We start from the raw sequence: 23,153 nt of genomic DNA on the forward strand, positions 1-23,153 counted from the left end.
GACATGAGACTTTCTGTCTTGGGTTACAACGAAAAACGTGCAGATTAAAATCTTTTTCTTCTTTCTTCTTCTGTTCCTTTTTAATATTCATTTCTTTCTGTCTCTCGACCACCAAGCCTGCGACAACTTCCTGACACACATCTCACACGCTCACACACACGCACAGCGCTGCTTTTTTAGACTTTGAACACACCCACACGTTCACCCACATTATAAACCTGCTGCGTTAAGCACTTGCTTTCAGTTTTAGCGACACTGCTGTGCACAGACACCGGCAAAAGGTAATTCAATTCTTGTTGCAATGTGTGCGTTTGTGTGTTTGTATTTGTGGTCCCACTGATTTAATCAACAAAAGGCTTCCCAACTGTCATGCTGAGGTATGATGAAAGGCAGTAGAGCTTTCACTTTGGTAGGAGTGTCAATGGTAGAATCTCTGAAACCTGATTTGGTTTTGTAACGTACCATTCATTTGATCATTGTTTTAAAATTGTAATAATTCACACGTTACTTTAGAAGTGACATATTTTTAACATGGGATGCTCACTAAAACTATTTAATATAGTGTCAAAAGTGCAAAGTTTATAGGTAATTTTCTCTCTTATCCTGTTAAAAAAAATATTAGCGTAAATTGTATTTTTTAAATTTAATTTTTACTTACATTGTTGTATCACTATTACCATCTCTCTATTTTATTTCATTTTATCTATATTTATAAAAATAATAATTAATAATAATTATTATTATTATGATTACAGTCTTTTTTTAGACTTTATTTTTGTTATCATAATAAGGTATTTACCTATTTATATTTACTGGGCAGTGAAACTGAAGTATAGATTTATATACGCCCTAAAAATGTCAATGAACACAACTATTTAAAAATTAAAAATAAGTTAAAGTGAGTTGTAAAAAAAAAAAAAATACATAAAAATATATAAATATGGTAATGGTACCATTGAGAAAGCAAATATCTATGGAAAACAACATGTAATTTTGCAAGTTTTTACAAAAAGAAAATCAAATTTAAATCCTTATGAGTTGTGATAAGGACAACTGTACATTGTTACTGAGTATAATTTATAGCATGAGATGTCAACAGACGGTAAAATGGACGTCATCAGGTCAGGTGGTTTATAATAGTTATATTAAATAGTAACAGGACGGTTTCAGTGGTTCAGTATAGAGCTGTGGTTTTTAAACTTTTCACGGCCAAGGCACAACTTTATTTATATCTGTACACTATAACTTTTATAACGTGCATTATCACTACATACGATGACAAAAATAAGACAGGTAGCTTTCTTGATACTCTCTACTCTTGCTCCGTACAATAAAGCGATTCATTGTCCCACTCACGGCTTTCTCACACACTTATGATTCCCACACGCAAACGGTGACAAATATGTTTCCCGTGAAGGTTTTTTCAATTCAATTACACTACATTTTTTAGCTAGTTTGCCTCTTCATTAAGAAATGGGTGCCGTAACATACTGATAAATTAAAAATACATTCATGACTTTTTGTACAGGCCCAGTTGAATATTGCAATAATAATGTGCAACTTTGAATGTGTTAACGTAAAAGTTGTGGAAAATAAAAAGAAAATGTTGGCGTTGTACATTTCTGCAGAGCAAAGGCGCGTTACATTTGTGCATTTCATACGTATCGCATCAGCATTTCTTAAGTACCGTAGCGTACGAGTTGACTTTTTTATCAGGAGGTGGCGAGGTAGTAGATGGCGGGGAGATGCTGGGAGACTGTTAGTGATCTATTGGTGTTTTTCCAGCGGAGATGGTGCCATGAAAAGCGGGTATTTTAAGCCAAAACATGATCATTTCCGAACCATGATCAAGGGGTTTAGCTAGTTTCAACATTTCTGCTACATAATAAGGTACAAATGTCACACAACAGGTCACCAGTTGCATCTGCTAATCTGGTTTATGCTGGATGAACTTTTGTTTTTGTCATCTGGGTCACGGGCTAACAGCTGTTTAAGAGCAGGGCGAAGGGCTGCTTGCAGCTGTTTGGCATCACGGTGACCCCGTAGTTAGTGGCACGTACTGTAATGTAGTCAGAGGTCTGAGCTCTAAAACAGCAGATGGTTAGAGTGTTTCCACAGCTCTGAATCTAATCATGTAGTCTGGTTTGAGAATTCATGAATCATTTGCTGTCAGATGAGATTTTCTTGCTTCATCATGGTGCTGTGCCAGCTCTGTGACCTGTTTTGGCTCATGCTGGTTATAAATACCGGTTTAAAGAGTAACACTCTAAGACGCACAGTGCATACACCCTGCGCAGCCCTCGCCACGCCATTATTTACCATGTTGTTCTCTTTTTCCTCACAGTCGTTCAAACAGGAAATGTTTGCTGTCATGGTTTTACTCAGCCACCTGTTAGCTAGAAAAATAACCAAATCAAGGCACCGGTTGCCACGGTGACGACACATCCACAATGCCAGGAAGCTATTGTCTTACTGCTGATCTGTCGGATTTCTGCATCCACTGCTCATATTGCTCTCTCTCGAAGTGCGTGCAGACGTGACTGCGTTTCAAGTTTTTAAGTCTTTTTAAATGGAGCTGTAGAAACAAGTGTGTGTGTGTGTTTATGTGTCTCAGATGGAGTTCGCCTGCAGTCACGTTGTGTGTAACTGGAGGCCTGGTGGAGCAGGTGAGTGCAGTGATTTACTAGAAGACATTTTGCCGTCTGTTCCACAAACACTGGAATAGTTTTTCTCTATTACACTTTCCAACTACGCTGAGATTTTTTTCATTTTCGTTGATCTTATCTGGGGACGTATGCCTGTTTTCAAAATTCATTCATGCCATTCTTACGAGCTAAGACAGTCAAAGGTTTCAGTAACCACAAACAACTCTCCCAAATCCAAAAACTAGAGGGCTGAAACCAATTTGTGATGTCATGGGGTAAAAACTGTAGCTGCTCCACAGACAGTGAGAGCACCCAGGGGAGTGTTCTGCAGAACTCATGAGTAGCGTTACACTGAAAATCTTAAATTAGGCAGTGTTCCTCTTTATTGTGGTTTTTACAAACGAGTGATAATAAGTGATGTTGAGATGAACTATCTCTCATCCATCCAACTCAGGGGACTCTGAGATTGTTGAAGTAAAGGCAACACAATCAAAGAGTCAAATGCATCCATTAATGGCACATTTTTTATCTGTTCTAAATGTACCTTAAAGGGATATTTTTCAAGGCTCTAATACCCTTGTCAACTGGCAGTGGAAAAATATGCTTGCTTTATGCAGATGTACACCGATCAGCCAAAAACATTAAAACCACTGACAGGTGAAGCAAACAACATTGATCATCTTGTTACAGTGCAATGTTCTGCTAGGAAACTTTGGGGTCCTGGCATTCATGTGGATGCCACTTGACATGCACCACCCACCTAAACACCACTATGGACCAAGCAAACCCCCTCATGGCAACGTCATCACATGGGAGTAGCCTCCCCCAGCAGGACAATGTGTCATGCCACACCACAAAAACTGCTCAGGAATGGCCCAAGGAGCATGACCAAGAGCTCAAGGCCTTGACCTGGCTCCCATATTCCCCAGATCCAAATCTGATCGAGCATTCTTGGGACATGCTGGTGCATCAATCTCGCAACCCACAGGACTCTAAGGATCTGCGGTGAAGACCCTGGTGCCAGACACCACGGGGCATCCCCAGACTTCCTGGGTCCATCATAGGCTTGTCATGATACCAGAATTTCAGTAGTCGATAGCAATACCAGTGAATTTCCACGATTCTCAGTACTCATTCGATACCACGATAAAAATCAAAAAACAGAAATTGAGGGGGGGCGCCTTTTAGCAAAGACAATGGAGAACAGGCATTCTTCCTCTGCGCTCATCCTCGGCACAGACTGATGCACGTATACTGTCCCTGTCAGTTCCAACAGGAATCGACACGGCCCGCTGAGGGCAAAGTTGTATCAAGTACTTACAGTATCGAACAAAAAAAAAACAGGTACCAACGTATTTTTTGCGTGTTGGCATCGACTTTGACATGTCAGAGCTATGTCCAATCCATAGAGGCCCCAGTGTTGATGGGCAGTACGTCTGGAGTATTGGCACGTCCAGCAGATGCTCAGTCGAATTGGGATCTGGGGTATTTGGAGGCCAGGTCGATGCCTTGAATCTTTGTCATGTTCCTTGGGCCATTCCTGAGCAGTTTTTGGGGTGTGACATGGTGCATTGTCCTGCTGGTGGGCAACTGCCATCTGGGAGTGTTGTTGCCATGAGGGGGTTTGCTTGGTCTGCAACCATGTTTGGGCGGGTGGAGCGCATCAAGTAGCATCCACATATATTCCAGGACCAAAGGTTTCCCAGTTGAACATTGCATTGTAACAAGATAATTGATGTTACTCACTTCGCCTGTCAGTAGTTTTAATGCTTTGGCTGATCAGCATAATATATATATATCTGACGTCACAAATTGGAGTTTTAGCACTCTAGTTTTTGGATTTGGGAGAGTTGTTGATGATATTTTTGGACTGCCTTAGATCATAAGAATGACATGTATGAATTTTGAAAAAAGGCAATTTGTTCCATTTAAATCATTCTAGCTTCATTTAGCTTTTTAGCACCGTAAATGTGTCTCAATGAACTTATTTTCCCAGCATCCACAAGTGCTTCTCTGATAGAGCTCCAGCGTGACGACACGGCGACTGTTAAAGAGCAAGAAGGTAATTTTCTGTCTCTTTCACAGATTTGCACAAAAACACACACGTTCATAAAGGTCAACGGATCTACACTGCTGTTTTTCTGTTTCACATTCTCAAGAGTATTGCAGTGAAATAACAGGAAAGCATATTAAGCAGAAACGTTTGTGTCTGTGTCTGTGTCTGTGTGTGTGTGTGTGTGTGTGTGTGTGTGTGTGTGTGTGTGTGTGTGTGTGTGTGTGTGGGCATGCTTGCAACTGCAAGAGACAAAGACGCAGAGTGTAGGAGATGTGCAGATAATAACTCAACAAGGGAAAGTCCACACAGAGAACACAGCTGTCAGATAAAGTCATTCATACAACAACAACAAAACTTACTTAATCTTATCACTGGAAAGAACAAACAACAACAAAACCATCAGTTTCTGTCTGTTTTGTACCTCCATCCACAATAAGCCAGTCTTTCTCACAACAAAAACACGGTTCAGGGGGATGAAACAACGCTTGTACGCTGCAGTGTGGGCGCTGAATATGGTTTAATACAGTGGTGGAAGAAGTATTATATTGTTTACTGAAGTAGAAGTACAAATACCACAGGCTAGGAATACTCTAGAGTCCTGAATTTAAAGGTCCAGTGTATACGATATAGTGGCATCTAGTGGTGAGGCTGCAGATCTGAAATTTCTCTGGTCCACGAAAATGCGAATGGCCCCATCTAAAGCAATTTGTCTGTTCTGGGATACTGTGGACAAACATGGTGGACTCGGCGGAAGACACGCCGGGCCCCCAGGAAAGCAGCTCAGTCTTGTTTCCAAATTTCCCCTGCGGTAACTCGTAGCATTGCAGCCCAAAAAACATTTTCCCTACAGACTACTAACATAAAAGAGACGTCTGTAAATGTGTTGACAGGACACCAAACAGGACCAAACAAGGTCATTTATGGCACTTAGAGAGGTAGAGGACGTAGAGGTCCCAATGTGAATGGGTAGTACCTCTGGGGTATTGGCATGTCCAACAGATGCTCAGTCAGACTTGGATCTGGGGTATTTTGAGGCCAGGTTGATGCCTTGAATCTTTCATCCATGGAGGTTTTATATTTGTAAAATTTTCCTCAAACCGAGAATGCCACCACGATGGAAAGTCTACGAACCAAGCAGGAACTCGCAGGTGCCATCTTGGGGCCGGTTATCTGGTGGTTGGTCTGGTATCATGCATCTATGAGCAGGCCCGTCAGGATTTGCGCCACTGTTGACGGCACAGTTTGACATGGCTTGTGCCAAAATTCACTATCTTGAAATATATTTGACATCGGCAGTGTGTTTGTTTTTAAAATGCAGCTTAAAGGGATGGTTTGGATCTTACCAAACCATACCTACAGTAGATGTCTGTCAGTACTTTGGTGAAGCAGACAGGGTAACCGCCACTGAAGCTAAGCTATGCTGTGGACGGGGGCAGCAGCAAAACGTATTTTGGCCACTTTTAAAATCCATATCAGTTTAAGTTCATGCTATATGTCGACCATTTTCAGTGCTTTACCTTTTAGTCAGACGGCAATTTCCACGGAGGAAGTGAAGCTATTAAATCGCTCTCTTCAAAGCCAGACTCCATTGTGGAAGACAGTAATTTAACATCTATAAACACAGGAGCTGTCACGCCATCACGTCCTTACTCTAACCTCCCTGTGTAATCAATCTATTGTTTATTTATTTATTTTAGTTATCTGACAGTAATTAGTATCTAGATCCTAAAATGTTGAGGCAGAGGGTACTGTCTGTAGCTCTTAAGGGTGAGAGGCTGTCAGCAGATAAACAGAGATCTGTGTGGGTAAATGAGATCCTAAAAAAGAGGGTGGGTCGGGGCGTCGGTGGTTTGGTGGATAGAGCGGGCGCCCCATGTGCAGGCCTGTTGCCGCAGTGGCCCGGGTTCGGCTCCGGCCTGTGGCCCTTTGCTGCATGTCGTTCCCTCTCTCTCTCTCTCTCTCTCTCTCTCTCTCCCCCCCCCCCTCACACTTGACTTTCCTGTCAATTAAAGGCAAAAATGCCCCAAAAAATATCTTAAAAAAAAAAATGTAATTAATTTTTTTTTTTTTTTTTTTTAAATTTTATATACTTTTCTATCCCCGAGGGGAAATTCAATTTTTCGATTTTGTTTCGTTTGTCAATTACACACAGGTCTGAACACACACGCACAAACTGGACCTATGCATGCACTAAGTGGAGAGATGCCAGAGTGGGCTGCCCATGACAGGCGCTCCGAGCGGTTGGGGGCTTGCTCAGGGGCATCTCGGCAGTGCCCAGGAGGCCCCACTGGCACCTCTCCAGCTACCAGTCCACGCTCCGTATTTTGGTCCAGACGGGGACTTCAACAGGCGACCCTCCGGTTCCCAACCCAAGTCCCTATGGACTGAGCCACTGTACTGCCACTCCCCTTGACCAGAGAGGGTTAGTCAAGGGGAGTACCACCAGTTGGTCCAGGAGCTTTTCCTCCTTGATGGACAATGGATGACTCTGGGCCAGTTTGACAACTCGCTGTCTATCGTCGGGCCGTATAGCTCTTGGTATCCACCATCCGCTACCACCAGTTTCTCCTCCATAGTTTACCAACTGTAAACTTGTGACCACCGCAGAAGGCCCGGCTCTCAAATCATCCGATTGGACAATGGGAAAAAAAGATGCCGTGGGGCGCTTTTCCGCTTTAAGTTGACGCTTTTTCAGCTGGAGGAGTTCAGAGTGCTCCAGCAAAAACACCAGACACCTAAAGCGCAGAAACACGAGGCGGGTGGCAACGCAAAACCGCAAGCAAAAAGCTTAATTCTCATAAAAATCAATTACGAAGAGCCACCTCCAGCTGCTGAAACACTTTCTGTGTGATCAGGGCCTAACTGATCGAGACTGGTGGACCAGCAGCTCCCATTTTCAGTTTTGTCAGTGGAGTCTGGTGGCTTTGATGAGAGCAGAGATGGGAAACTGAAGCCAGCCCTATATGAGAAGGCTGTCTGTGGGATGGTAAAGCAATGGAAATATTCTCAACATAGCACACAATTAAACTCCTACTGATGTGTTACTTTGGCTGAAATGCTTGGTTTTCATGGCAGTATTCCCGTCTGCTTCTCCAAACTGGATGCCAACTATCTCTAGCCACAGTACGGATAAGTACCTCATGCAACTTCACTTCAAAAAATCCAAATTATCCCTTTAACTGAAATATACTAAACCAGGCCCTCTGTGCGCCCCTATTATGAATGCTAGGCTATGATTTTACAATCGCTGTTCAGCAGAGGGTTGAGCAAATGGTTTTATCTTCATATGAATTCGTATTGGAGTCAAAAGACAAAGTTCTTAATCTCTTTTCTGTCTCACGGTCCAGTTCCTCCACCGCTGCCACCTCGTCGTTTCAGAAGACCTCGGCCTACTTCTCTCCCTTTCTCCCCTCCTCCTATCATTCAGCCTACACCGGCTCCTCGCTCCCTCCCCCCTCCCATCCCACCCAGAGGTGAGTTCTGTTTGCTCTAACCTCCTCTAACTCTCCCTGAGTAAATCATAAATGCTTCAAAGTTCCATTTAATGTTTGCCTTTTTCATTCCTTTGTCACCTTATATCAGTCGACAGGGAAGGAGGAAGCAGGCTGGAGGCCAACGTCAACGTCGTCTCGCTCAGTATCGGAAAACTGGTTGACATCAGCCAAGGTCAGAGGACACACATACACACACACACATGCACACACACCTATACCATTGTTTTTTGTCATACCTCTTTTCTTTTTGTCCTTCTCTAAGCAGCCTCAGGCCAGGAGAGTTTTCAGAGCCCAGTGGTTTGTGGGAAATGTAGTGCTGCCTTGTCATGTCTGAGTTCTATCCAGGGGAACGTGAGTGAAAAAAATATTTTACTCAGTCACTTCTGCTGTTATATAGTGTCTCTAAATCCTAACCTCAGTGTCATGTGTGTTTTTATTTACTCTACACAGTCGTTTCTTTCTCCTGAGATATGACTTTCTCTTATCAGTGCAACGAAAGTGGTTGAAACAAACGACCACTAAGATTAAACAAAAGATAAAACGCCCTCTCTTGTCTTCCTGTTGTTCAGGTGTGGGTGTGCGAGTTCTGCGGGTGTGAAAACAGTGTAAGCGACAGCATGAAGAGAGTGTGTGTTGGTCAGCGCAGGGGTGTACACAGCGACGACCTCTACCTGCCGAGTCAGAGCGACGACGACTACCAGAACTTGGAGGACACGCTGGTGGTGTTCTGTGTGGACATTTCTGGCAGCATGATTGTCACTACGGAGGTGTGTGTGTGTGTGTGTGTGTGTATGTGTGTGTGTGTGTGTGACATCTTCAAATCCCTTACTTAAGCAAAAGTACAAATGCATTCATACAGTTTTCAGATAAAACTGTAAGATAAAAGGGTAGGATCTACGTTGACATTGAGCCAAAGTTGTAGCTATGGCGTCAATTCAACGCAGAAGTATAGATTCACTATTAGCAGTCACAGCCAACATGGCTAACTAGCAGCGTTGGGCAGCAGCGTCACTACAAGTAGCAACATTACTGACTTAAATACATTTTTCAGTAGCGTAATGGTGACGTCACTAAGTTAATAAATTGACCAAGTACTGCGGTACCGTCCACAACAGCTCTTTTCCAGGAGCAGCTCTTTTTCTTTGTGGAGGTCTGGATAAATGTAAGGACAATAAAACTGATGCCAGCGCCACACCGAGGCATGTAGACGAGGGAAGACCCGCCCTACTCTGCCTCTGATTGGCTAAATTACACTTCTTGACGCCTCTCTCACGTGTCTCGCCCATAGACTGTTTATATATATAGTGGAGACAGGACGTGTTCATGTTCTAATGTCCCCCAAAATGAAAAGCTTTCACTTAGCTTTGTTATTTTTGTTTATATTGCTGTCTTTTATTTATTCTGGTTTTTTTGAGACACTGATTTGACATAAAGTAAAAAAAAAAAAAAAAAGAGCCCGGTCTCACTCTGAAGTCATCGAAATTGCGTGAGCAGTGACTTTCGGAGTCAGAACCCAACGGAAAATGGCGTCCTTTAAAGTGCACCCAAAAGTGAAAATTCAGCCATTATCTACTCACCCATATGCCGAGGGAGGATCAGGTGAAGTTTTAGAGTCCTCACATCCCTTGGGGAGATCGGCAGGGGGAGCTGCTAGCACACCTAGTGGCAGACGGCGCCCGAGACTAACGTCCAAGAACACAAATTTGAATCCACAGAATATCTCCATACTGCTCATCCGTAGTGATCCAAGTGTCCTGAAGCCCCGACATAAAAAGTTGTTCCGAAAAACATTATTTGAACCGATCACTGTAGCCTGTAGCTCTGACTGCTTCTCTGTGCTCCGCGCTCAGGTGTGTGCGCTCAGGGTGATCGGAGATCTCTGAAGAGCAGCGGTCTCGTCAGTACTGCTGTCCAGATTCTCAAGTGCAGGCATCACCAATTCCCAGTCTGAGCAGCAAAGACTTTCCTCATCCGCTGGCATTGCTTTGCATTTGAAACAACTACACCACCAGGTTTCCAGTGCTCGACTCCGGTATTCTGCGGCTGGCTGAGGGTTAGGCTCATGAGCTGTGGCGGCTGCTTCGTCCAGTAGCCTGAGTTCCGTCCGTATACTCGGGCTCAAACAAATACGGCTCAACAAAGAAATGCTGTTCCTCCTCAATTTCAAAGTCTTCAGACATGTTGGGCTGTCCTTTGCTAAAAGACCGTAGTGCAAATTATCTTTTAGCTACTGTGGTTACTGCTGTCTCCCCGTGCAGTGCACGTGTCATGTGTCACGTGATGTAAACACGGGTGAGCGAAGCTAATGCCTTCGCTGGTCTCGCGCAGGCACGCACACGTGAACGCGAAGCACAGAGAAGCAGTCAGAGCTACAGGCTACAGTGAGGCTAAAAACAGAGTTCATATGACGCTACAGCACACTTGGATCACTATGGATGAGCAGTATGGAGATACTTTGTGGTTTCAATTTTGTGTTCTTGGACGTTAGTCTGGGGCACTGTCAGCCATTAGGTGTGCTACCCCCTCTCCCCTCGGATCTCCGCAAGTGTTGTGAGGACTCTAAAACTTCACCTGAGCCTCCCTCAGCATATGGGTGAGTACATAATGGCTGAATTTTCATTTTTGGGTGCACTATCACTTTAATGTCGGCATGATTCACAGCTGGTTGTCGTTATAGTTTAAAAGCGCCTGGCGGGGTCAGGGGGAGACGCGGCAGGACATGGACAAAAGTGAAAGGGATAGTGCACTCAAAAATGAAAATTCAGCCATTATCTACTCACCCATACGCCGATGGAGGCCCTGGTGAAGTTTTAGAGTCCTCACAACACAACTCCACCTAATGGAGGTTTACTGCGCCCCAGATTCAAACGTCCAAAAACACATAATTGAAACCACAAAATATCTCCATACTGTCCGTAGTGATCCAAGTGTCCTGAAGCCCCGACATAAAAAGTTGTTTGGAAAAACGTCATATGAACTCTGTTTTTAGCCTCATTGTAGCCTGTAGCTCCGACTGCTTCTCTGTGCTCACGTGTGCGCTTGCGCGAGACCGTGAGACATGGGCACCGCGTTCATGTGTATGGAGATATTTTGTGGTTTCAATTATGAATTTTTGGACGTTTGAATCTGGGGCGCCGTCAGCCTCCAGGTGGAGGTTAGGTGGAGTTGTGTTTCTACCTCCTCACCCTTGGATCTCCGCAAGTGTTGTGAGGACTCTAAAACTTCACCTGAGCCTCCATCGGCATATGGGTGAGTAGATAATGGCTGAATTTTCATTTCTGGGGGCACCATCCCTTTAAGGCGGCAAAAGTCAGAGTCGGGTGGGTAGGAGTCCATCATCACCGACTTTCACCCGAGAGAGCGGTGTTCATGTCCCGTAAGATTCTAAAGCCAAACCCTGTTCTTTTTTCCTAAACCCAACCGAGTGTTGTTGGAATAAAAAAAAACGTCAAATCACGGTGCTGTAACAACGTAGTGTGTTTATTTTAAAAGAGACTGCACGTAAACAGTAATTTTCCTGTGAAAACAGAAGTGTATGTTGAAAGAAGACAATGCATATAACAGGCAGAACTTGACACAGTGTCCCAGGACGTCAACAACGTACACACCGAGGGTACCTTGCACCTCGTATGTGGACGTGGAAAGTCCATGACCAAACGTCAATATGTGACGAGCTCTGAGTGAGAATGTGTTGAAAAAAATAATACTTGGTACATTTCTCTGGGGACAGCTTCAATGTAGTGAAACTTTATTTTGACGTAGAGTAACTGGTAGCTGAGCTCACTACATTTTCAAAGTAGTTTGCCCAACACTGGGAACTAGACAGCAAAGAGCACTGCCTTTATAGACTTCATCAACTCTAAGAAAGGAAACAAAACATTAACTCTACACAGTTTAAATGGAAACTAAATTAAAAATCACAGAGGACATTGTGTAATACTACCTTAAATCACCAGCATGTACGTGTGAAATAATCACTTTAATTTTTTACATGTGGAGAGAAATATCAGTCATGTCATGTTGCTCCACTTTAGGTTCCGTCGAGCAGCGGAGCTCCAAAATACATATCCAGACTAGAGGTGAGACGTTAAATTTGTTGTTTGTTTGGTTCATTATTAAGCCACTGAGAGGCTGAATGCACTCTTTACTCTTTAAATAACATTTTGTTAAAGACTGCTGCTTTTGTTTTCCCCCAGGGTATCCAGGATGCCCTCCAGAGGGCGCTATCACTCCTGCTGCAGCAATCCCCCCGCAGGAGAGTGGCACTGGTGACATTCAACGATGAGGTAGGAGAAATCATGTCCTCCATTTTAAATGTTAATTAAAGTTAGTAATTTATAATCCAAAGACAGAACAGAAAAAGGTAAGTGTAAATGTAATTAATTCATTGTTTTTCATATGTATAATTTTACTTATTCATATATTATTTTGTTAAACTCATGATAGATAAATTATGATAATTCCACATGATTTATTTTTGGGGACTTTTATGTCACAATGCCATATTTATTTCGAAGCTCTTTATATTTCCTCTAAGTGCTCCAGGGATGATGTTTTGTGTCTTGTTCCCTCGTCAAAAATCAAAAGCGATCTTCAAAGCCTAAATGCAATTGTCATATTAAGTAAAAAGCTAACGTTAGGCTAGACTAGGCTATAAAACCATCCTTCTTTCAGGCAAAATAAAATTCTTACTCTTTCCTTGTAAAATACAGGATATTTTTGTTTCATACGACCTCTGAAAATCCTTTAAACGAAGCAGTCTGACCCAAAGTGGGTCAAATAGTCAAACAGAAATTGATTTGTTCTCACAGGGTCACAATTAAAGACGGTACGAGGTTACACTAAGAGGTTTACGTGGGTAGGAGTGGAAATGGTGGCGTTTTAAGCCCTGTTTCCACCAAACATTTTCGGTATTGTACTTTTGGAACCAAAAGTAGTCTAGCACCTAGACCCTAGAGTTTCCACTGCAAACGGTACCTTAAAATGTGGGTGAGGTTGTTGTCACTCACTGTGTTTCCTCATTATTGGTGACACAGATGGAAGTCTGGAGGTTATTTTTTTCTCAGACTCCAGCTGCTGTGAGAGGCAGCAAAGCATCCTTTCATTTTATAGTTACAGTTTACTAATAAAACTCTCCACAGTATGAATAGTGGTTACATGAGCCTCAAAACCAGACACAACTCAGCCCTGAGCAGAGTGACCGTCCTCTACTGACCAATCAGACTGCAGTGTTCACAGCTCCACCTTTTAGTAGCACATCTGTGTGCTAGGTACCCCAACAGAGGGGGGACCAAACATGGGGACAGTAAGGAACGGTTCCATTGATACCATCCACGACCGTACTGCTCGGTGGAATTGGTGCTTAAGTCATCTTACAAACCTCATAACAATGTCACTCAGAATCTAAAAGTGCAAAGATATAACTACACCTACCAAAGCCTCAGCATCACCTCCATCCAAGAACCAAGACATACCTTTCATAAAACAAATGGTTCAGACAAATACTGAGACAGTTAAGACACTAATATGAAAACACTTGACTCATTAAGACATGGGGTATTAAAGTATTAGAGTTCTTAATGATATTTGTGGTAGTAGTAATAATACAAACAAAAGGGCGATTAGTACCAGGAGGGCTTTTTGAAGTCTAATATAAATACTGCCATATTTAAATACCCGTGATGTTCTGACCTTTTTCTCATGTTTGTTTTTTACAGGTTGTAATATATGGTGATGGCACAAGCACTCCTCTCACTCTCAGGGACTGGGCATTGGTCGACTATGACCATATATGGCAGCAGGGTGTGGCTTATAGTGTCCCACACTGTATTGCTGAGACGTACCAACAACTAGTACAGACAGTCAAAAAGTACGTGACCGTGGAGTGTGTTTTCTGTGTGTGTGTCTGTATAATTTAACATCCCATCTCTGAGGTGTAGAATTTTAAACATTGTTTTTAATATCTCAGCCTCAGGGAGCATGGCGCTACGTGTCTCGGCCCTGCAGCGTTAGCCTCGGTTGCCATGGCGTCAAGGTATCCTGGGTCAAAGGTGAGTGTGTCCTAAGGGCGTTAAAGGACAAGTTCAACATTTCTGCGATTCTGCTTTCTTGCTGAAAATTAAATCAGAATTTATAGACGTCAGAATTATTTTTCTAGCTTTGCTTTTAAATAATCTGATTTATAAATGGCACAAAAACAAATGCGTCATCAATGGCCTCAGGTACGTCTCCATTTCCACAGCCCCTAGTTCACATTCATGCTGCTGAGGTATGACAACAGAAATGCATGGCATGCTTTGGCAATGGCTGGCAGTTATGTAAAGTAAAGATAAGACAAACCTATCACAAAGCAAGATAAATTCTCCTTTGAGAAGCAGAGGAGCAAAACACAGTTTATATGTACATTCTAGAGCTAGACTAAGCTGAAAATGTGTAATCTTTGTATCAGCTCAAAAGTATGGAGAATTCACATGCATTGTTGAGGTGTCACATCATCAAACTGAGTCCCCATTGCATTTTTACAATGATGTTGTCCATCTGAAACTCGCCTGTGTAGGCTGGCCAACAACAGAAATGACAAGGAAACTTGTGAGTGATGGAGCTCCTGATCTTCTGTGTTCTGCAGGTGATTTTGTGCACTGACGGCAGAGCCAACATTGGACTGGGTGAGATGGATGAAATTCCTTCTCTGTCCCCCTCTCACCTTACTCCGTATTTCTACAGACAGCTGGCTCTGCAGTCCGTGAGCAGTGGGTGAGGATCCCTACTTTTAATGCATGTGTTTGTAACTGAGCAGATTAATCTCTGGCAATTAAAAGCTAAACCTTCAATTAGTAGCCCGGGCTAGTATTTGCTTAAATCAATGAAATCAACAGGCCTACATTTGGGACAGGCCTTTAATTGCTTACAGGGCAATCAAGGAATGGACACATAATTTGAGGTAGCCAGCAACCCACTTGTATACATCCAAAGAACTATCAAGAAAAAAAAAGGACTGCTTGGCAACCAGACCAGGCCTCTAATTGAGACAGTCCCTTATTTTTCGGGCTCATAAAAGGGTCTCGGCTTTTAATTGAAGTTTTACAGTAACATAAAATATTCTCTCTTTCTTTTCTTTTCCCAGAGTCATAATATCAGTGATGACTTTTGAAGGGACAGATTGTCGCTTGGCTGACGTCGGGAGACTCGCAGACACGACTGGAGGAAGGGTGAGGCACTGTACATTCACATCAATATAATTGCTGGCACTGAGGAACATATTTAATGCAAATAAATGTTCCGGTTGTGGGGAGTGTACTGAAACATTCTTCTCATGAAGGTGTAACCATGACTTGACCTGAAGAACTACTTCAGTATAAGTACAAGTTCTACAGGCTGGCAGTGTTTAACCGTTTGTTCACATCACCAGTTGCTCAAACTTGCAAGAGGGAATACTTATTTCCTATGAGACAAACATTTAGCAGATAAATAGCATGTTTGCATTACATATTAGCATTTAGCTAATCCCTGCTGTGCCTTCAGATCAGGTTTTACTAGAAAAGAGTCATACAATGTGCTGTTCAACCTCGTCAGAAGACAAACATATCAGAAAGGAAATGGGGGATTTCTGAAGTCATTCAACCACCAAAAAGCACAGCATTAAAGAGAAGCTGTGGTGGGTGTGTGGTGTAGTTTCAGCTGGGAGATGTGTTCAAGTGGCAAGTTCGCGAAGTTCCACAAGCTCTCATAGGTGTTACAGTCTAATAAACTCTCAAAATGTCAAGACGGAAATATTATTACACTTATTTTCTTATTAAAGAAAAAAATATAACCATAAACTTTCTGAATTTTCTAAGACGAGCTTAACTGCCTTGTTAACTCATTGTAAAACACACTTCATCCAAACTAAAGAAACAAAACAAAACTCACCAGAACTGTCTTGGTTAGTCTTTCCATTGTTCCAACAATCACCACCTCGGGTTTGGTCAAAATAAACCCTTAGGGTAGCCTGGAAATCCAGACTCAAATCTAGAGAGATTTTGAGTCTGGCCCTCACCAATGCACCCTTCCTACCCAAGGGGCGGCAATAACTGAGGCATATTAAATGCTGCCGCACGCAATTGGATAGCACGATGGCCAATCAGAGCAAAAAACAAGGTGAGGTATTCATTGCACTAAGCCCCATTTGTTCGCCGAACAGTGGGGCTAAATGATACATTATGCTCTTGCCGTATCCCGTCGCTAAAACGGCAAAAACATTCTTCCTGGAAGCGAAGGCTTCTAGGGCAGTCTTCTGTTCCTCTCTCAAGGAAAAAGATAAGCGTAGTTGGCTTAGTGTTTCTTCCAAAGCTAAACTGAATGGACGCAGTCCTACGGCAGCTGCCATCTTGGCTGTTTACTTTTCGACTCCTACGGCGCATTGCTGTCTTCATCGTGTTATGCCCGCTCAGAGCCCGCCTCTGTCAGATAGACTGATCTGATTGGTCCAGTGGTGATTCACGGGGCTCTGCCCATTGGGGCCAGATCCCCATGCAGAGCAAATTCGAATTTGCTAGGGGCGGAGCATCTGGATTTCCAGGTTACCCTTAAGGCTCATTTATGCTCCCTTTACATACGAAAATGTATACGTCCATTTCAAACGATGTTACCGTCACTGCCCACATACTTCCATGCGCCCTTTATGTTGGCATGGATGTTAACCAATATATCCACCAGGGGGCAGCCCAGCATCAAAAGTTTATGACAACAACAAACTCAAAAACAAACATGGCGACTGTGTGTGTGATAATGTACCTCTTGCATAAAAGACAAAAACAGAGGCAGCGTTGTAGGAGGCGGTGGTCAGTGAGGCTGTTAAATACATCGCGACTGGAGGACGGAGAATTCTTTTCTCTAGTACTGCTGATGAAAGAAATTGAATTGTTATTTCTTCTTACGTAGTACGTACGTACTACGTATCGGGTAGTGACAGCAACACTGCCCCCACGGTTCCCGGTGGTACTGCTAAGTTTGGCCCGTATCCGTAAGCTTTATGGAAACGTGCAGAAATACGGAAGAAATGAACGCAGAGCACAGGCAGAAGGCTCCATCCGTATCCGTATTTAACGTTGAGCATAAATGAGCCTTTAGGGTGCTTTCAGACCTAGCGTTGTCTTGCTTTGGTCTGAATCAGGGACTACTTTTGTTTTTGCATAATTGCTTAGAGTTGGTTTGTGTTCTCACAGCAGCATTTACAAGTGGACCACATAAAATGTATTGTACAAGAAAGCTGCTCTTGATTGGTCAGAAAAATCCAGGAAGTAAACAAAACGAAGAACAGTGAGACCACCTCTTCAAGAAGGTCTCGGTCCGGTTGTTTTGGTGCACACCTGAGTGTGATTGCTGTGTTCACACCTGCCCAAACGAACCACACTTAGGCAGCAAACGAACCTGAGTTCAATTGAACTGAACCAAGCAGGGCAGGTGTGAAAGCACCCTTAATTCACCCAGTTAGTTGTGAAAATATGCTAACTGTCCACAGTTATTCTCCGCTGTCTCTCTCTGCTGTTGCTGGCATTTTTGTGCTGCTAGATTAGCTTGCTGAATGAGAGTCTGTCGCTCAGTAGTTTCACATAGCCAGACCTGTCTCCACACTTTTTTCTAGCACTGTGCCCGCTGAGCAGTGGCTCTCATTCGTCCTCTGGAGGAAGACCATTAAATCAGCTGAGTAAAATGACAAATATCAGCCAAATAAAAAATGCCCTGAAAAAACAACCGGTGACGTACTCAGCCAGAAGCCAATATAGTCGTCCAATCACCCAACCCTAACTTGTATCCAGGCAGCTGCCGGTTTTAGTTCAGTAAATTATGAACATTCCCCTACAGAGACTTGGAACTTGTTTGAGATCTGTCATAGTGAACAGTGTCTCTCTCCCCTGTATTGTGTTTCATTCTCTTCCCCCAATACTGCATTTTCTCCTGCACAGGTTAACATCGTGAGCATCGGTACTGTTGCGACAGAGATCCAGTCTGCCTCCATGGACAACATCCTTGCCACAGGAGTCACAGCGACCCTACTTGCTCCTGATGGAATGTGAGTCAAATCAAAAATATATTGACAGGAACTTTACGGGTTGTTTTTGGGTGTACCTTTTGTACGTATCCATACCTGACAACATAGCTTTTTCACGGTGATTTTACAGTCACCAGCTACTTTATGAGGTATATCTGTTCAACTGCTTGTTAACGCAAAAAGCTAATCAGCCAATCATGTGGCATCAACTCAATACATTTAGGCATGTAGACATGGTGAAGACGACCTGCTGAAGTTCAAACTGAGCATCAGAATGAGGAAGAAAGGTGATTTAAGTGACTTTGAACGTGGTGTGGTTGTTGGTGCCAGACGGGCTGCTCTGAGTATGTACTGGGATTTTCACCACAACCATCTCTAGGGTTTACAGAGGATGGTCCCAAAAAGAGAAAATATCCAGTGAGCCAAAATGCCTTGTTGATGCCAGAGGTCAGAGGTCAGAGGAGAATGGCCAGACTGGTTCAAGATGATAGAAAGGCAACAGGAAGTCAAATAAGCACTGGTTCCAACCAAGGTCTGCAGAAGACCATCTCTGAAGCAACAACACCTTGTCCAACCTTGAAGCAGATGGGCTACAGCAGCAGAAGACCACACCAGGTGCCACTCCTGTCAGCTAACAACAGGAAACTGAGGCTACAGTTCACACAGGCTCACCAAAACTGGACAATAGAAGATTGGAAAACGTTGCCTGGTCTGATGAGTCTGGATTTCTGCTGCCACATTCAGATGGTAGGGTCAGAATTTGGTGTCATGAATCCATCCTGCCTTGTATCAACGCTTCAGGCTGCTGCTGGTGGTGTAATGGTGTGGGGGAGATTTTCTTAGTACCAACTGAGCATGGTTTAAACACCACAGCCTACCTGAGTATTGCTGCTGAGCGTGTCCATCCCTTTATGACCACAGTGTACCCATCTTCTGATGGCTACTTCCAGCAGGATAACGCACCATGTCACAAAGCTCACATCATCTCAAACATGACAATGAGTTCACTGTACTCCAGTGGCCTCCATGGTCACCAGATGTCAGTCCAATAGAGCACCTTTGGGATGTGTTGGAACGGGAGATTCACATCATGGATGTGCAGCTGACAAATCTGCAGCAACTGTGTGATGCTATCATGTCAATATGGACCAAAGTCTCTGAGGAATGTTTCCAGCACCTTGTTGAATCTGTGACACCAAGAATTAAAAAGGGTGTCCAACCTGGTACTAGCAAGGTGTTCCTAATAAAGTGGGCAGTGAGTATGATTCTCTTCTCTCTCTTTCTCTGTAGGTATTTTCCCTATGAGGAGGAAAACAATCACAAACTGGTGAGAGAGATTGGGAATGTGACCATGGGGCTGGAGATCACCTTCCAGTTCGCTGTAAAACCAGAATTTATGGAAGGTAACACATACAAAATCAACACTGTCATTTTCTGTGATATGGTTTACACTACACTGTGGGGACTATGTCCTCATAGCCCAACTAACATCGTGGGGACCCGCACCCAGTTTTTCTACAGAAGGACACACTTCCATTCCAACTCCAGCTGAGCTTCAAGACCAGAGACCAGGACAAAGTCACTCGTGTTATCACTGAGCAGCGACCAGTTACTACCTGCAGGTAAACGCTGTATGCCTGAATAGTGAACTCACAATAGAGTGTGCCAGGGCTGATGTCAAAACCTGGAAGTTTAGCATCGCGCTGGTTCCCGGAAGAGAAAGTGAATGTGATTTTTGCACTGCGTTTTGGATTATGTCAGAAAATAAGCTCTGTGGCTAACACAAGTTTATGGTACTTACAGGTTTTGTTCAACAAAATAATCTTCACATATGAACACCTTTCATACCGCATTTGAAGCTTAAATGCGATCGCCAGAAGTAAAAAGCTAACGTTAGGCTTTAACGGACTACATGACTACTCCACGGTCGCATGACTCTTGACATCCACCGTCTTAATGTCCCCGACAGGGTTTGTAGTCGTATTGAGCAACTTGTTAGCAACCGCCTTTTTTACGACACGTAAAAGCTTCAAAATTCACAAGTAGGGTATTTACTGACGTGTTTTATGCCGTAGAACACAACCTGAAACTCGCTTAAGCTTTTGTTAACCACAGACCATATTTAAGGAATTATACCAAAATCCCATTCAAAAAACGTATTGACTTTTAGATGAGAAAACTGGAAGTGCTAAAAGCGCTAACAGAGTTCCAGGTTTACTGGCACACTCTATACTTTTGCAGTATTACCTTGATGGTATCCATACTAAAGAGTATCAAACACAAAAGTCTGTTAGATTCTCAGTTACTGTTCAAAATAAACGTCAGTGTTTATACTCCAAGTAATGCTTTAAAATGCATTTTTAAAAAGTGGATTTTTAATATCAGCGTTGAAACCCTCAGTGTCAAGAAATGTGATCTGCTGTGTTCGAGATCATTTATCTGTGTTTCTCTCATCTCTTCTGTCTGAAGTCGGATTTGGGCTGGAAGCCTCAACATGGCGGTACTTGGCGTTCACTGTGCTCAACTCTGTGCCAGTTTAACCATGGAGGGTCGAGTGGAGGAAGCACAGAGGCAACTAAAGGCACAGCAAGACCTGCACAAATTAATCAGGTACGACTCTCTGGCCTTTGAGCCCCGTTTCACCTCTGATCCAGGTGGAGGGCAGATGACAATGTATGACTATGCGTTTAACTTAATGATTAAGACATGTTTTTACATTTGGAAATATTTTTGGATTTCATCAATACAATAAATATAATAAACAATACAAGACTGAATGATTTTATTTTTAAGTTAACACATCTTTTGTGTGTATATATCTCTGGTTTACAGCACGTTGTGGGGACCCAGACCAGGTGTCCCCATTTGGGTCCCTGTAGATGTTTATTTTGCATTTAAACTTGGTTTTGTGTTAAGATTAGAATAAGGTTTAGGTCAAAGTTAGGATAAGGGTTAAGGCAAAGTGTGTATGTCACTCTTTCTGCCCCATAGTAAGCAGAGGCCAATCAAAAAGGAAGAAAGCATCTATGGCAACTGGATGGACACCATGACATCGATATGTGACGACATCACCATGGAATCACGGGTAATTTTACACTTTAATTACCAGGATGTGGTGAAATTATTTATAATTATATTACTTATGTGTTAGTTTTATCTGATTCATAGCTGTCATGCAGAAACACCACATGCAGTTTCATTATCCATGCACCATCCTTTTGCTTCGTACAGGTGAGAAGTGGCTTTCATTGATTTGTCGTCTCTTTTTCTGCCTCCAGACTCTCTCTGATGAAGCAGCTAAGGTAATGTACCAGATGAAGAGAGCCAGCAGTAACAGCAACTACAGCAACACAACTGAGGTCCAGAAGAAGACCAGGAGGAAGAAAAAGGCTCTCGTGGAGGGAATGTAAAGACCAACAAATATGGAGACTTGATTTCATATTTAGCTCAGGTGGCCACAAGTTTTTATTTAGCACGTGCGGTACTAGAAGGAGCTTCACTGTGCAGCTGACTGAACTGGAATAATATTGTAATTAACATGTAAAATCATTACCACAAATGATTTATGAAATAATGTAATACTGTGTATTGTTGACTGGTAATTGATTTGATAAATCCGAAGTGTACTTGACTTAGACAGAAGCATATGTATTACTGTATTAGCATACAGATTTTATTGTGCAGCTCCTTACAGTGTCGGAAAATGGCTGCACTGCAGGAAGCTGTGGCATTTCAGTGTTATATACGGTTTAACATAACACTCCAAACTATAGTTGTATGTACTGTATGTACACACTTGTGAAATAAGACAAAAATCTTTAAACAATATTAAAACATACCACAGATTACAACATCAACATTTCCTTATTTCCTTCCATTTAAATCGATGCACTTTTGTTTATTTGTGGTACTATTAAACAAAAGCAGATACTCTGTATGAAGTTATCGGCTGTACTGACAGCCTAATTCATGCATCACTTCTCTGGCTCTTTAAAATGTCTCTGCATATTTAGTAAAAATGTATTCACGTCACAAAGAAGCAAGCTGGTTTGGAAGATGGAAACGCTCACCCTAGTCGCTGTAAATATTCCCATTACTTAGATTTTGTCGGGATTTTGCTGTGGGTAGTGGTACTAAAACTCTTTCCACCACGAAAAACACATCCCCAAACCTCCGCTCTGAAAGACCTCAGCTACTAAGAACTACAGCTCAACAACGTGAAGCTCCAGGACATACATCGCACCAAAAGTGAGCCCTCCTTGGCCGCGGACGTCGGCTGCTGGCCTAACAACCAAAACTGGATTTTTACTCGTGGACAGCTGCAGCTACAAAGAACTAATGAAGCTTGTGGGTGGATATGTGGTGGATGAAATGTTGCTCCATGAGTGACTCTCTGTCTTTGAGACAGAGCTTTGGGAAAATACCGGTCACAAGCAACAGTAGAAAAAATAATTGGCATGCTATGTAACCTTAGCTACACTTACCGGCAATTCCCCTGACATTTACACAGAGACACATATCTAAATTTTGGGGAGATACACCATAACCAAATTTATAGGGGGTAACGGAAAAGTAATGTAACGAGTAGTGTAATGAATTACTGCTGGCAGGGAGTAATAAGTAAAGTAATTTCATTACTTTTGAAGAGTAACAAGTAATGTGTACTATATTACATTTTAGTAACAAGTCCAACACTGCCTTAGACTCACTTAGTTGCAAAGTTGCTCTCCAACAGTGAATGATGCTGTAAATACCAGTGATGAACTTGGGTAACTTCCATGATACCTGAGTTTTATACATAATGTGCATTGGAAGACAAGGTGCTAGATTCTTTGTAAATCCTATTTGTTTGTCATAATGTGTGTATTCAGTTCATTCATCCATCCATCCAGGTTCATCTGCTTATGCAGGGCCGGATTGCACAGGAG

At 42.8% G+C, this 23,153-nt stretch overlaps 1 protein-coding gene across 1 annotated transcript; it reads left to right on the forward strand.

Moving 5' to 3' along the window:
• The first annotated feature begins 220 nt into the window (after positions 1-220).
• On the forward strand, positions 221-22,078 carry si:dkey-9k7.3 (circularly permutated Ras protein 1). Its single transcript, XM_049569382.1, has 19 exons — positions 221-281; positions 2,615-2,666; positions 4,642-4,707; positions 8,049-8,174; positions 8,284-8,367; positions 8,461-8,546; positions 8,765-8,962; positions 12,230-12,274; positions 12,392-12,481; positions 13,913-14,064; positions 14,164-14,245; positions 14,821-14,948; positions 15,319-15,403; positions 18,140-18,246; positions 19,516-19,628; positions 19,736-19,847; positions 20,695-20,835; positions 21,217-21,310; positions 21,504-22,078. Exons 2-19 carry the CDS (start codon positions 2,615-2,617, stop codon positions 21,633-21,635), a joined length of 1,893 nt encoding a protein of 630 aa, XP_049425339.1. The 5' UTR covers positions 221-281; the 3' UTR covers positions 21,636-22,078.
• The last annotated feature ends 1,075 nt before the right edge of the window (positions 22,079-23,153 follow it).

The sequence above is a fragment of the Epinephelus fuscoguttatus genome, linkage group LG23, assembly GCF_011397635.1.
Source record: "Epinephelus fuscoguttatus linkage group LG23, E.fuscoguttatus.final_Chr_v1".
In the NCBI taxonomy this organism is placed as follows: Eukaryota; Metazoa; Chordata; class Actinopteri; order Perciformes; family Serranidae; genus Epinephelus; species Epinephelus fuscoguttatus.